Genomic DNA, 16,318 nt, shown 5'->3' with positions numbered 1-16,318 from the left:
AAAATATGTTTTAGTGTAGTTATAGAGACTTATTATTTCAAAATTCAAGTCTGAAAGCTGGTATCACGTCATATCAGCAGCATCCTTATCAAATATTAAGACCATTATCAATCAAATGAGAGACAACTGAAAACAAAGCCATCAGAAAAGCAGTGAGCTTTGTTAGGAATTGCTACATTCCAAAAACGTGCACTATACACATAAGTGTCATAAGAAATTGTATAATTCAGTCCTAAGACAGTGCGTGCCACACAGCAATGTTCAATAAATATTTGCTGAATGAACCTTGAATTGATTCAACAAATGCTTTTAGAAGTGCTTATTATATGCAAGGCAGTATGCCTAGCAGAACATATCTACCAAATGTCTGCTATAAGGCACTGTGGGATTTTTCAAGTTAAAGAAAACACACCATTAGTTCCATCAAATGTACTCCTTTCTTCATAAATCCCCCCAAATTCAAAAGTTATATTTCTAAAATGTTACTTCCTATTTGAATATACCATATCTACTTAATATTGTCTACTGAGTATGTATATATATTTACATGTTTTAATATATATATTAAATACATACACAAACTTCTAACATATCAACTTAGGATATCTACTGAGCTTTCAAAACCCTGTAAATCCATTCTAGAGATAAATTCGTGAGTCTCTAGTGACAACACAAGTGAGACTGTTGGCATCCAAGAAGAATTCCAATCTTTGTGGGCTAACAGATGACTGACCCACCCACAGGACTACAAAGACAACATAGAACACAGTAATTTATGCTGTGTTTTTCTGATTTCAAATGGAACTATCTTCCAAAGTCATTTTGTTCCAATCCTTTATGTGTCCTCCTCTCCCAATCAATCACGTGGTCTTGTTGGAAGCGACGTAGGACCAGAGATAAATAGTTGTTCTCTCAGAGAGACCTATTTTTCTATTCAGTGTAGCCCCATGTCATTTTTGTTCTTTAAGCACCAGCCTTTCAGTGAATGCTTGTTTGTTCAGTATTTCCTTTTAAGGAAATTTCTGTTATAAAATAATAGAGGAAAGGTCAGAATTTAACCCAGAAAACTTTGACTACTCACCTGGTGATGCGGCATGAGAGATCCGCTCACTTGGGTATTTCTCCTGCATGGCCATCAACACAGTTATTTGAGCCAGCTGTAGAATGAAGGAACCAGTCAGATCTCTCCACTATCTTTTAATTCCCTGTAACTTGTTCTCATTCAGCTGAAACTGTCAAAAACACACAGAGTATTCAAGTATTCTTCCACATGTTTTACTCCTGAGGATGTTTTTTTAAGGAAAAGCAACTCCCAATATTCCACTCTACTTCTCCTGAAGCAAGAAGAAAAAACCTAGAACCAAATAGAGATTCCCAATACTGATCCTATTAGGTCTAGAACCCCTCCAATCGTTGCAAAAATTAAAAATAATGTTACTTTTAATTAACAAACATTGCCATGGATCTTCTTACCCATGGGAACAGGTTGGAAGAGTGAGGTGGAAAAAAAACTAAATAACCGAACCAACAGTGAAGTATTATAGCTTCAATTATGATTAACGTAAAATGAATTCCCCGATTCCTTCCAGTATTGAAAGTTAGTCATATGATGTACAAAGATGGATTTTTTGGTCATAAGCAGAACCTCAATACTCAGCTGGGAACATGAGGTGTTCTTCCCATTACCCCATTCCTTAAAACATTTATATTTATTCTAATGGTAGGTTCTGAGAATTTAGCATAAGTCTGATTACTATCTATGTAAACAAAAGCTTTAATTAACTGTAACTAATAATAGCAAATAATAATATCTTGTAAATGCATAGTAATTGAGAGGCAGTACAGAGTAAGAGAAGTGGTTCAGAGTATTGACTTGTTTTTATTATAAATTTATTTATTTATTGGCTGTTTTGGGTCTTCATTGCCGTGCGCGGGCTTTCTCTAGTTGTGGCGAGCGGGGGCTACTCTTTGTTGCAGTGTGCAGTCTTCTCATTGTGGTGGCTTCTCTTTGTTGTGGAGCACAGGCTGTAGGCACGCGGGCTGCAGTAGTTGTGGCTCGCGGGCTGCAGTAGTTGTGGCTCGCGGGCTGTAGAGCGCAGGCTCAGTAGTTGTGGCACACGGGCTTAGTTCCTCCACGGCATGTGGGATCTTCCCGGACCAGGGCTCGAGCCCGTGTCCCCTGCATTGGCAGGCGGATTCTTAACCACTGTGCCACCAGGGAAGTCCCCAGAGTATTGACTCTTGATCAGACAGTTCGGGTTTGAAGCCTGACACAAGCAATGTATTAGCTGTGTAACCTTGGGCAAATTTCTTTATATCTTTGTGCCTCAGTTCCTTCATATAAAAATGAGGATAAAGACAGGACCTAATTCATTCTAATTCATTTATAATTAACTTACAATGGTGCCTGACACATATTAAGTGCTTAATTAATGTTTTTGTTATACTTGGCATATTAACATTTTATGTTAATAAAAAGTGACACAGTACAGTCCTCAGAAGATAAAGTACGAATTTAGAAACTCTGAATTTATAAGAGCCCCAAAAGAGTTTAGGACAAACCCTGTCAACAGAACACAATTCTGAAAGGTGAAATTTAACTTTGGAGTTGGGGGGCGGTGGGAAGCTATATGGTACTATTTCTCTGATGTGCTTTACTGACCTCTATAGTCTCCTCTTAGTAACAACAACACAAACCCTCACTAATTCATTGCATCTACAACAGAAATTGTACCATCCCCTGAAATCCCAGGTCTCTACATACTGGGTAAGAGAACCTTTGTTCAGTTAAAAAAAGATTCCATTTATGGCTAGTATTATTCAGTGTTTTATTCGTGACACAGAAGGACGCCCTACCTGCTAGTCATACTGAATCGTCAATATCAAAACGTTTTTAATCCTTTTCTTTTTTTTCTAAAGGGTTTTTCCTCCAGATGTGATTAAATTAAGGATCTTTTCTTTTATTTTGGCCTGGCTGCACTGCGCAGCATGTGGGATCTTAGTTCTCCCACCACGGATCGAACCTATGCCCCCTGCATTGGAAGCGTGGAGTCTTAACCACTGGACTGCCAGGGAAGTCCCCCTTTCTTTAAAATATAACAAAATGGTAGGCCCATTGGATTCTGAGACCCTTCCAAATTCAGAGGGGTTGAAAATGGGATGACAAAAGAACTCTCAGTTAAAGATGGAGTTATCCTATGACTCTAGTTCCACTCCTGGATATATATTCAAGAGAAATAAAAACATAGTCAACACAAAATCTTGTACATGAATCTTCATAGCAGCATTATTTATAATAGCCAAAAAATAGAAAGAACTCAAATGTCCATTAGCTGATGGATAAATAAAATGTGGTACATCCACACAATGGAATATTATTAGGCAACAAAAAGGAATGAAGCACTGATACCTGCTACTGAAAACATTATAGTAAGTGAAGGAGGACAAACACCAAAGGCTACATGTTGTATAATTCCATTTATATGAAATGTCCAGAACTGGCATATTCATAGAGACAGCAGATCAGTGGTTGTCAGGGACTAAGAGGAGGGCAGGGAGAGGGGGAAATGCGGAGCAATTGCTAATGGTATGGGGTTTCTTACTAGGGTGATCAAAATGTTCTGAGATTAGATAGTGATGATGGCTTGTGAATATACTAAAACCTCTGAATTGCACACACATAAAATTGAATTTTATGGTATGTGAATTATACCTTAATTAAAAAAAAAAAAACTCCAAGGAGTAAAACAGTACAGAATAAATAATTTTAAACTTCTTCCTACTTAAGTTCAGAAGTAGATGGTCTACTGGTGGAAATTTTTAGGACCAATTGAAGGAGACAGACTTCTTGAGATAAAAGTGAGAGAAATGAATGTATAAGAAGTTAACACAGGGACTTCCCTGGAGGTCCAGTGGTTAACAATCCGCCTTCCAATGCAGGGGATGCGGGTTTGATCCCTGGTGGGGGAACTAAGATCCCACATGCCGCGGGGCAACTAAGCCCATGTGCCACAACTAGAGAGCCCAAATCACAATGAAATACCCCACAGGCCACAACGAAGATCCCGCATGCCGCAACTAATACCCGATGCAGCCACATAAATAAATAAATTAATTAAAAATAAATAAATAGGGCTTCCCTGGTGGCACAGTGGTTAGGAATCCGCCTGCCAATGCAGGGGACACGGGTTCATGCCCCTGTCTGGGAAGATACCACATGCCGCGGAGCGGCTAGGCCCGTGAGCCACAACTACTGAGCCTGCGCGTCTGGAGCCTGTGCTCCGCAACGGGAGAGGCCCGCGCACTGTGATGAAGAGTGGCCCCCTCGCCGCAACTGGAGAAAGCCCTTGCACAGAAACGAAGACCCAACACAGCTAAAAATAAATAAATAAATAAATAAATTTTAAAATAAATAAATAGCAGTAACACAAATAACCAATTACACAGCCAAGAAAGGTAAGAATGAATGGAGGCAGACAGAAGAAAAGCACCCAACATTGATAGTTTCCATTTTCAAAGTTGTTTAAACTACAGAACTATGCATTCAACAAATTTAACATGTATTAAGTACAAGCATACATCTTTTTATTGAACTTCACTTTACTGAGCTTCACAGATTGCATTTTTTACAAACTGAAGATTTGCAGCAACCCTGTGTTAAGCAAGTCTGTGGGTGCCATTTTTTCCTACAGCATTTGGTCGCTTTGTGTCTGTGTCACATTTTGGTAATTCTCGCAGTATTCCAAGCTTTTTCATCATTATTACATCTGTCATGGTGATCTGTGATCTTTGATGTTACTATTGTAACTGCAGATGTGGTGGAAATAGCAAGAGGACTAAAATTAGAAGTGGAGCCTGAAGATGTGACTGAATGCTGCAATCTCATGATACAACTTTTAACAGATGAGGAGTTGCTTCTTATGGATGAGCAAGGGAAGTGGTTTCTTGAGATGGAACTACTTCCGGTGAAGATGCTGTCAAGACTGTCGAAATGACAACAGAGGATTTAGAGTATTACTAACTCTGTTGATAAAGCAGCAGTAGGGTTTGAGAGGACTGACTCCAATTTTGAAAGAAGTTCCACTGTGGGGAAAATACTCTCAAACAGCATTGCATGTTATAGAAAAATCGTCTGTGAAAAGAAAAGCCAATCAATGCAGCACACTTCACTGCTGTCTTGTTTGAAGACATTGCCACGGCCACCCCAGCCTTCAGCGGCCACCACCCCGTTCAGTCAGCAGCCGTCAGCATCGAGGCAGAATCCTCCACTAGCAAACCAGCAAAACGATTACGAATCACTGAAGGCTCAGACGATGGTTAGCATTTTTTAGCAATAAAGTATTTTTTAATTAAGGTACATAGATTTTTAAAAGACATAACGCTATTGTATACTTAACAGACTACAATATCGTGTAAACATAACTTACATATGCACTGGGAAACCAAAAAAATTTGTGTCTGGCTTTATTGCAGTGGTCTGGAATTCTACCCACAATATCTCTGAGGTATGCCTGTCCTTACTACCCATCAAGCATTGTGCTAAAGACTCTATAGTATCATGTGTTATGCTGAATGCTCATATCAAACCTATGAGGTAGTTACTACTATTATCCTCATTTTATGGATGAGAAAATAAAGGATTAGAAAGGTGAAGACTGTACAGTTAGGAAAAGGTTTCAAAGCCAGGACTGTGCTCTAATGCTACAGAAGTCTAGTCAGCATTCTGTCTGTGACAAAAAGAAATAAAGGAAGTTACTAAGGCACCACAAGTTGGAGTTTCTATGCCTCAGACATAGCCAGAGCTTCAAGCCCTAAAGCAGTTAGGAGCAGGGGCAGCTCATATCATTTCTTCACTCTGCCCTTGGTCACCACCCAGGCTCTATTTCCCAAGTTACTACCCAAGAATTAGATTTTGGCTGTTATAAGTATTCTCCCCTTGAAGAATTATAATCTTAGTGTGGAACACACTTGGCAGCTGTTGACAGAACCACATCAAGACAGGAGAGGATTTGAAGGGAAACACGGACAGCTGACACAGACACACTAAGAACCTCACACCATCACACTATTTTCATCGCCTTGATCATTCATTAAACCAAACCTAAAGAAAGAGAAGCCAAATCCTTGCCAAGGTGTTGCCTTTACAAAGAACAAGTCCTGAACACCACCACATAATAATAAAACAGACAAGGCCTAGGGGCAAGTAATGAGGCATGGTTCTCTTAATCGTCCTTGTATCACTACTCCTCCCTTCCCAGCACACAGTACTCAATTCATCAACCAAAATTTACTGAGTGCCTGTTTGCCTGGCTCTGTGCCATATCGTGGAAGTAGATGGTGTAAAAGACAAAACAGGGCTCTGATCCTCCCGGTTTAATGTGATGAAATAAGTTCTGAACACCTTCTATTGCATAAATAAGCTTTAACACACTTTCTGTTCATCCAGAGAACCAGCTCCTCCCTGTCTATAGCAGGGTGCCTCATGCTCTGTGCTAACGACATTGGAGGTCGGGTAAGTCTTTGATGTGCGGTTGTCCTGTACACTGCAGGCTGTTTAGCAGCACCCCTGACGTCTACCCATCAGACGCCAGGAGCAATCCCCGAGTTGTGAGAACCAAAAATGTCTCCAGACACTGTCAAGTATCCCGTGGGGGGCAAAATCGCGCCGGCTGAGAAACTCCAGCCTAGCGCCTTCACAAGGGCTCTCTGTCCCCCGACCTTCCTCCTCTATCTTTTTCCAAATCTCGGCTCAAACTCCACTTCCTCGGGGAGGGCTCCCCGCCCCCTCAGACTCCGTCGGCGCCTTGGGTTCCGCGCTCCCGTACTTCGCCACCCTGCACTACTGAGTGCTGGCCGAGCAACCACCCGCGGGACGTCTACTCTCCCGGGGCTGCGAGCTCCTGGAGGGCAAGAACTTCCCTCCCGCCGTGCCCTGGCGACCGGCACTGGGCCCGTCCATCGCAAAGGTCCCGAAACTGCTGCGGAGTGAGTGACGGGGAGAGAGCGAGGCGATGAGGGCGGGAGGCCACTGAGACCCAAGGAGGCGAGCGGGGGGCATTATTTCAGAAAGCCGCGGCGTCAGAGACCCAAGACGAACGGCTCAGTCGCTCTGCGCATGCTCTTCGCTCTCCCGCGGCCCTCCCCACCACGGAGGCCGGTCGAGAGTGTCTGAGGCTCCGCCAAGGCTCTCTACGCAGGGGACAGGGTCTGTCAGTCCGACGGGGGCCCCCGAAGGGAGGAGGACTTACGTGAGCTTGAAAGCGGGCAGCGAAATCCCCCACTCAGGGACACCAACCACTGCGACCACGTCGGCGGCGGACAGCGCTTCGGCGCCTCAGCTCGCTTAACGGCCGTTACACACCCGCCAGGCCGCGCGCCTCAGAGCGCGCACCGCCCCGGCACCGCCCCTTTCTGCCCCCCCTGCGACCAATCAGAAGTCGGGCCGCGCGGGTGTCCCGCCCCCGCACGCCACCCTCGGCGCAGAGAACCGACGGATCTCTCTGCGCATGAGCCCGCCGCGGCTCTCTGCCTTTGCCTCTACCCCTTGGCGGGTCTCGCCTCTGGGCGGAGCCCTGTTCACCCCGGCCTGAAGCGGCCTGCTTGGCCTGTGCAGATCGAGAAGCTGGCAGCCAGCGCAGCTCATTCCGGGATCCCACCCAACCTGCCCACCCTCCTCCCATTCCTCACCATCTATCTATCAGTACTCCCACTTGAAGCAGGGGGTGACGTTGTGACCAGGAGTTAGGGTGTGGCCAGAGTCACTGTCTTGTCAGGGTCAGGGCTTGGTCTGGATTAGAATCAGTGGTCGATCTGTGATCAGGACTCAGGTTGAAGGGTAAGGGATCAATCTTGCCTCCCTACTCAAACTCGGTCCCTAGGAAAAGGAACTAAGTTTATTTGCATTAATACATACTTGAAAAATCAGACTGAAATTGTTTAAAAGGAGGAACAAAGCCATCAGCCAAAGTACAGTAAAATTCCAGGTATCTGGAAACTCGACTTGGGAGGGAGAGGCATTAAAAAGTTGTGTGATACAACATGATAAATATAATTAACGGTGCTGTATTTTATATATGAAAGAGTAAATCCTGAGTTCTCATCACAAAAAAAAAATATTCTTTTTTATTTCTTTACTTTTGCATCTGTATGAGATGATGGATGTTCACTAAACTTACTGTAATCATCATTTCATGATGTATGTAAGTCAAGTCATTATGCTGTACACTTTAAACTTATACAGTGCTGTGTGCCAATTATAATCAACAAAACAAAAGAAAAATAAAAGTTGTGTGATTTCTTAACTTTGAAGAACCAGACATAAAGAGTTAATTACCGGACCAAATTCACTCTAGAGGAAGGGCTCTGGGGTTCTATCACTTGCCCTCTCTTATAGTGTTTTAAGGTAAGAATATAGATGGCAGAAAATAACATTTAATCGATAATGAATCTGGGTATGATATGATAGATGAATTTAGGGAGTATTCTCTGAAACTAAGACCAGAAGTCTTTATTAAAATATAAATGGTAAGGATAGGTGTGTAAATGAGTAAATTTGTGGACTGGTGGGTAGGAAATAGGCTGGTGGGTGGTGGGAACACCCACTTGATGGCTTCTATTTCTTTGGTGAAAAGCAACTGTAAGAAGGGAGGGAACAGAGGCATGTAGAGGGCTGAGAAGAATGGGGAAGATTTGAAAAGCTGATGCGGAGAATGGAAGAGAAACCAGACTGGGAACAGTGGAAGTGCTGAGATTTAAATTTACAATTGGCAAACAGTACATTTGTACAGTTTTCTCCAATGGGTATCTATATTTTAAAGGTAACTCCATTATTATAATACCAATTTTCAAATGTGAATGACTCCTCAATCATATTTTAATGAAAAATTTTGGCACTAATCTCAGAGAACATACACAATTTTTAGTTACGACATAGTAAATCTTCAGTTACTTTATTATTTTAAAACACTTGCGGGACTTCCCTGGTGGCGCAGTGGTTGGGAATCTACCTGCCAATGCAGGGGACACAGGTTCGAGCCCTGGTCCGGGAAGATCCCACATGCCGCGGAGCAACTAAGCCCATGCGCCACAACTACTGAGTCTGCGCTCTAGAGCCCGCGAGCCACAACTACTGAGCCTGAGAGCCACAACTACTGAAGCCCGTGCGCCTAGAGCCCGTGCTCCGCAACAGGAGAAGCCACTGCAATGAGAAGCCTGCTCGCCGCAACTAGAGAAGGCCCGCGCGCAGCAACGAAGACCCAACGCAGCCAAAAATAAATAAAATAAATATATTTTTTAAAAAATTTAAAAAAAACACTTGCTGCACACTATTTACAATAGCCAGTCATGGAAGCAACCTAAATGCCCATCGACAGACGAATGGATAAAGATGTGGTACATATATACAATGGAATATTACTCAGCCATAAAAAGGAACGAAATTGGGTCATTTGTAGAGACGTGGATGGATCTAGAGACTGTCATACAGAGTGAAGTAAGTCAGAAAGAGAAAAACAAATATCGTATATTAACGCATATATGTGGAACCTAGAAAAATGGTACAGATGAACCGGTTTGCAGGGCAGAAATAGAGACACAGATGTAGAGAACAAACATATGGACACCAAGGGGGGAAAGTGGTGGCGGTGGGGGGGTGATGAATTGGGAGATTGGGATTGACATATACACACTAATATGTGTAAAATGGATAACTAATAAGCACCTGCTGTATAAAAAAAAATTAAATTAAATTAAAAAAAAACCACTTGCATATTTCAGTAAGATATATGAATGGAACTATCACCTGACATGACTGAAAAAACACTAGAGTTGGTCAGTTATGTCCCACCCTAATTTAACCAAGGAAAGTGAGAAAATAAACTAACTGCATCTTCGTAATCATGTAATTAGAGCTACTTTCACATGCATTAAGTGTTGTCTGGTGGATTATTTTATAAGCATCTATTGTTACACAGCACAGAGGCTTCTTTAACATGGTCAACTAAATATAATTTAAGTTCAATAGCTTCCTTGTTAACTTCATTTTGTTTCACTCTATTTTCTTTTTGAGATATTTAAGCATAATATAGTCAATGATATTTTTCCCTTATCCTTTAGGATCTATTTTAAATACAGGCAAGGGTTAATGCCTTTGTCAAGAGGGATATTTAAACAGTTTCTACTCCAGACTTATAAAGTGAATATGAATTCCCAATGAAATGTAATTAACTGTACTGATTTAATAAGTGTGTGATTTTTATGTACATGAAAAAATAATATGGATTAATCATTTGACTTAATTTTTTTCTGGAGCTATTAAACCATTAAATGACAAGAAGAGATTTTGCAAATTAAATGTTGAGACTGTTAAATTTAATTTTTATTTTGTTGCTTGAAACAACATATTTTCCCAAGAAATTAATTTCTAAATGATCATAGATATCAATAAAAGTAGTATTTCAAAAATGAAACAACAAAAAGAGGCACAGGGCCTTCTTGTGATTTTGTGAAAGTGCCACCTCTGTCAACTTCTAAAGCCTGTCCTGCTTCCCAATCACACCACCTGCTTCCTGCACTCAACTGTCCTCTCTGTAAGGTCCAAGCCTGTGTCTTGTGTACTATTGAATTTCCAGGGCCTAACATAGTAGATTCCAACCTGTTTCTGAATGAATAAATGATAGCATACTGTTGCCTGTATCCACCCTCTATTAGGAAATGGGAGTTAATGAAGTTGGAAATAATTAATGGTCAGAACAATATTATATGGACACATTTAATCCTAATTCTGAAATTAAATAGCTCTTGCCCATTCTGCAGAAGAAAGGAGACTTGGAACCAGTTGGCCAAGGCCCAGCAACTTACCCTAAAATGAGAGTCATGGAGTCCCCATGTTGAAGCAGAGATCATCTGGTCAAATTCTTTTGTTTTACAAATGGGGGAACCGAGACCCATAGAGAACAAAGCGACTTCTCACATGCACACACACACACACACACACACACACACACACCCCATTTCTCATAAAGCCTTGAAGCTTTGTGGTCTGATAACACAGAAAAGGAGTCAGACAAAGTAGGAAAGTTCCCTGCTGTTTATTGGTCATACCCTCTGCCCTGCCCCTTACCATATTGAGCTGCCCAATCCCACCATTGGAAGAGTTCCAGAGATGGGAAGGGAAGGTGGGATGAGGAAGCACTGCCCAAGGCTCAGTGGTCACACTCCTAACCAGATAGTAGTTGGGTCACACATGGATTCCATCTTCACCCTCAACCACTCTGGTCCCTAACAAGAGGACAGACTACTTGCCTCTCCCTAAATCTTCCTCCACCCTACCCTTGGCCTCAGGGAACTAAACTAAAGGCTAAGGACTAGAGTTGGGGGAGGTGTCTGGGCAGGATTTTATCCTAGCATCCAGCCTATCGCCATCAGAAGAAAGACGGTCATCCAGGATCCTGCAGGAAAGAAAGAAATGATTATAAAGCAGAATTAGGTGGCTTTGAGAGCCTGGGAAACTTTTTAGGCTTAGATACTCCACTTTGAGGATTGTTTTGTAAGTCATTCATGCATTCTCTCAACAAAGCCTTCCTGGGACTCACCATGTGCCAGTTCTTCTGTTAGACTGGGGGTGAGGTGGTTAGAGACACAGAGATGAACTCTCTATCTCAGTGTGGACCCCACTCAACCCCTCTCACTTGTTTTACCTTCATGGCCTTGTATCTTGAAATTTCAACCCCTACCGGAAATCATTTCTGGAAAACCTCAGGTTCTGATGAGGGATAAAATTCTAAATACGACTACTAACAACCTCACAATGACAACTCTACCATGTACAGCTGAGGAAGCTGAGACTTAGGGTAACTGACCTCTCCCAAGTCACATACTGTTAAGCAGGGACGAGATCCAAGACCAGCACCCTCCAGAAGCCAGTGTGCACCCCCAGACCCTGGCACAGTCATCAGAACTTTATCACAGCAATCGCTGTGCACCAACCTGCCAAACTCCTGCTACTGGAGGCACTGGGCTCTGGAACCACAAAGGAAGAAAGATTAAGCTTAAGGAGGCATCCTGACAGTACAAAGTTAGCACACTCCCATCATTGAAAGATTGGGCAAAAGAACCCTTTGTTGAAGCAGGGACTCAGAAGGGTGTGATGATGAACCTTCTGCCTCTAAAGAATGGACTTACTAAGAAGATAGGCTTTCCCGCAAGGGTCAGAGCTTTGGAAGGTTGTCAGGGAATAGAGAGAAAGGAGAGATGGTTTCAGACCAGCAAGGAGGATTTACAAAAAGCATACTGGCACAAGGGACAAACAGACTGGTAGAAGACTGGTCTGGTGTGGCAGGAAAGATGAGAATGGGAGGAGAGAAGTTTAATGAGTGAGAATGGAACCGGGACAGGGTGAGGGGAGGAGACCTCTCCAGAGCAAAGGAGGCTGAGGGGGATATGGGTTTGGGGAGGATACGGACTAGAAATGAGGGAGGAGTCTGAGGACACGCAGGTAGGAGGAGGCTCAGTGAAGGGTCGGCGTCTCAGAGCAGGTCAGTGGGAAAATCTGGAAGAGGAGTCAAGGAGGCCCCCATCTGATCCAGTTACCACTTGATCTAATGAGCCCGAACACCATCCAGCCAGCGCCGCTCTCCAGACCCTCCCGAGCGATCTCCCAGGCTCGATTCCTCCCAGGCGGACTCTTCTGACTACGGGTCTGCGGGGACACAACAGAAGGGTAGCGAGGTCTCTTCCCGCCCCAGCCTGGGCGGGCCTTTGTCCGAGACCCCCAGGTAGCCCCAGTGAGTTCTCCAAAATCTTGCCCTTTAGGTCAATCCACAGGCCCCTCGCCCTCGGCCCCGCCCCCTGCAGGATAGGCCAATCCCCAGCACCGCCGCCCTCCAGGCCCCTCCTTAGTCAGGCCCCTCATTCGTGCCTCCCCTCCTTAGTCCCTGCAGGCCGCTCCTTAGTCCCCTACCCGACTGCATTGCTTGGAGTCCGGCTCCTCAGCTAGCCACCCGGAGCTGCGGCCGGCGGAGGCTGCAGCGACTGCCCGGAGCCTCTAGGGCTGTCTGTCTGCTCACCGGCGTCCCGCCCGCTTGTCACACAGGGTCACTCGGCTCTGCAGGTAGAGCGTATCGCTGGTCGAGAAGCGGAACAGGTTGAAGGCCAGCGTCACCTCCAGGGAGGCCCCGTTGGCCCGCAGGCCCCCCAGCAGCTGTTGCTGACTGGGCAGCTGTGGGGAGAGGCAGCGTCACCCACTGCTAGGAGCCCCGGCAAACACTGATTTCCCCTTTTTTGCTTGTCCTGTGGGTGTAGATGCTGGGTCTCATAATGAAAATTTACATGCGTTATTTCGTTTCATCCTCACATCAGTGCTAGGAGGACGACAGTTTTGCCCCCCTCCTCTTTCTTCCTTTCTTCTTCCCTCCCTCCCTCCCTCTCTCTCCCTTCCTTCCTTCCTTCCTTTCTCTCCCTTTCTCCCTTCCTTCCTTCCTTCCCTCTTTCCCTCTTTCCTTCCCTCTCTCTCTCCCTCCCTCCCTTTTTTCTTTTTCTTTCCTTCCTTCCTTCCTCTCTCCCTTCCTTCCCTCTTTCCCTCTTTCCTTCCCTCTCTCTCTCCCTCCCTCCCTTTTTTCTTTCTTTCTCTTTCCTTCCTTCTTTTTTTTTTCTAACACATTTTCTCCCCCTCTGTCTTTTCCTTTCTTCTCCTTCCCCTCTTCTATTATTATTTTGATGGTGTGGTGGTAGTAAATCATGGCAAGATGATCTTTAATTTTTTTGTTTGTTTTTCTAAGGCTCTCCCCTTCAATAAAGTTTGCTTCTTGACTGGGCATAGCTTATCAGTGATCACTTATTAGCAGTAACTTCTCCACATTAAAAAAGGAAACTTTAGTTACTGGTGGCAAACTCTGGTAGACATAGAAAATTCTGAGCTAAGAGATTTGGAGATAGGCTTGAACTGTTCACGTTATTGTCATGGTGACTTTTTTTGAGGTAACAATAACCTAGATGTAACCCTTTCACTATAACTGGTAGTATTTGGATAGACCTATGGTGTAGAGTCCATGGGCAGAAAGAAAGTCTTATTATACATAGGCCCTGTTCTAGGTGCTTGGGAGAATTAGAGAACTGAGTGAACAAAACAGACCAAACCTCCTATTCTCTTGTGGGTGAGGGGAGACAGACAATAAATAACTTAATAAAAAAAGTAAATGAGCTCATGTAATGTAGTATATAATAGGAGGTGATAAGTAGATAGAAGAAAGAAATAGGGATCTAGACTGGATGAGTGGAGGGTAGTTGCAATTTTACATAGCATGGACGGGGTAGGTTTCATTGAAATGGTGCTATTTTAGCAAAGACTAAGGAGATGAGAATTTGCCATATGGGTATCAGGGAGTTGAGGGTTCCAGGAAGAGAAAACAGCCAATGCAAAAGCCTAAGGGACAGCAAATTATCTTCCCACTGAGTTACCAGCCACACAGTCGCTACCTCCTGTGGGCATTAGGGAGTCACCTCTCTGAACTCTGTCTCTTGTGCTTCCTGAAGCCCATTTAGTCTTTTTTACCCTGTGATCTTTATTCCAGGAATCAAACTCACCATCAATAAGTCCATTCTAGTTTCCCCCCTTGATGGTCTTTTTCTTTTTTAAAGATGAGGAAACTGAGGCTCAGAGAAGTTAAGTAGGTTGTCCAAGTTTCTTCAGGTAGCAACTTGGCTACAGTGCCCTCCCATACCCTTAATCACTAGGTTCTCTTTCCTCCTGACAAAGGAAGAATTGCATGCTAGGACTGTTTTTGAGGTATTTCAGAACTGGGACTCTGGAGCATGAGTAGACCAGCATTATGTCCTTGGTCTAGTCATTAAACTCTGTACCCTCTCTAATCCCGTCATCTTTAAAGTGGGGGAAATAATACTTCACAGTGTTGTTTTCAGGTATAAATGAGGTAATGAATGATTCACTGTGTTCTGCGAAGACTTGTTAATAGTAATGAAATACAACCAGAAGGCGGGAGACACAGCTCCTTCCCTAGACCATGAGCTGTTGAGGGTAAGGACTTGGCCCAGCACTTAGCAAGGTCTCCTACTTCGAGTTGTGTGAACTGAGCCTAAGTTTCTCCATGTATAAAATGGGAACAAAAATATAACTATCTCATAGAGTGTGTTGTGAGGCTTAAGTGGGTTAATATATGTGAAGTGATTTGAACAGTGTCAGGCATGGAGTAAATGTCACATATATTACATGGTGTATAGCACCCTGAAATGTTAGTTTTGTTTTTGTTTTTTACTTTTATCACCGTAGGTCCTCAGTAATTGTTTGAGGAAAGAATACCAGGAATGAGTGTCATTAATTGGCTGTAATCTTGGACAGACCTTAATCTCCCTGCGCCTTAATTTACTCATCTGAAAAATGGGAATGGTAATAATACTTGCATATTTTTCAACAAACATTCACCCAGCACTTACTTTCTCCCATTGTCTATGTACCAGCGATACAGAGAAGAGTGACAGGATCTGTGCTCATAGGTACAAAACCATCCAGCACAAGCTACAGTCCAAGAGCTAGTGTGGCACTGAAAGGAGGTTAACAGAGTCCAACAGGTACTTACCTCTCCTTCACAAAGTAGTAGGTGGCCTTAACAGCACCTGTCCTGGAGATGTTGGTGCTGATAAAGACCTCATTGGCCACCAGGGCAAATCTGTCTGGGTCACTGCTTGTGGCTTTGAGGACCACGTAGAGAGGCTTGCCAAGGGGAACCGGTCTGTTCTCAAGTGGAGATGAGAGCTGAGGGTCTGTGAGGATGCCAAGGATGACAATGGTGTCCCCAGTGCCCGGAATATGGATGGTGATACATGTGGAGAGGGATGGGAACGAGACCCTCACCACAAAACCCTAGAGGTAGGGGCATTACTCGCATTCTGCCTTGCACCCTAGGTCACTGAGCACTGGTAGCCATAGAGAACTAGGGGAGGGGAGGAGCAAATCTGCTAACCTTCCTCCTGGACCTCGTAGAAAGTGAGGGGCCACATCACAGATCCCCAGACCCCAGGACCCTTGAAGCCATCTGAGGCATCCTACCTCAAGGTAATTTACATAAACAATCCATAATGCATTACTTCACAGAACATCTTTTTCTTCCAATAATACTCCGAGTCTCAATCTAAGAGGTACCTATGATGGGTGGGCATGGCGGGGCAACATCCTGAGGGTGTTGACTCCTTTTGCCTGGATTATAGGTAGCAGTGGGAACTCGAGAGCCTCCGCAGGGCCCAGCCCAAGAGGCAGCTGACAGAAAAGAACTCACGGGAAGAAGACCACCGGGTAGGGGTGAGTCTG

General features: G+C 43.9%; 1 protein-coding gene across 1 annotated transcript in view; it reads right to left on the bottom strand.

Annotated features, from left to right (window-relative positions):
• CEP85 (centrosomal protein 85) overlaps window positions 1–7,360 on the bottom strand; it is a 32,133-nt gene extending 24,773 nt beyond the window's left edge. Inside the window, exons 1-2 of the mRNA XM_068539206.1 lie at window positions 7,248–7,360; window positions 1,082–1,157 (exon numbers count right to left, since the gene is read on the bottom strand). Coding sequence (XP_068395307.1) covers window positions 1,082–1,136 — 55 coding nt within the window. The 5' untranslated portion in view covers window positions 1,137–1,157; window positions 7,248–7,360. The remainder of the gene's footprint in view (window positions 1–1,081; window positions 1,158–7,247) is intronic.
• Between the last annotated feature and the right edge of the window lie 8,958 nt (window positions 7,361–16,318).

The sequence above is a fragment of the Eschrichtius robustus genome, chromosome 3, assembly GCF_028021215.1.
Source record: "Eschrichtius robustus isolate mEscRob2 chromosome 3, mEscRob2.pri, whole genome shotgun sequence".
Lineage (NCBI taxonomy): Eukaryota > Metazoa > Chordata > Mammalia > Artiodactyla > Eschrichtiidae > Eschrichtius > Eschrichtius robustus.
This window is presented reverse-complemented; position numbering and strand designations above follow the sequence as displayed.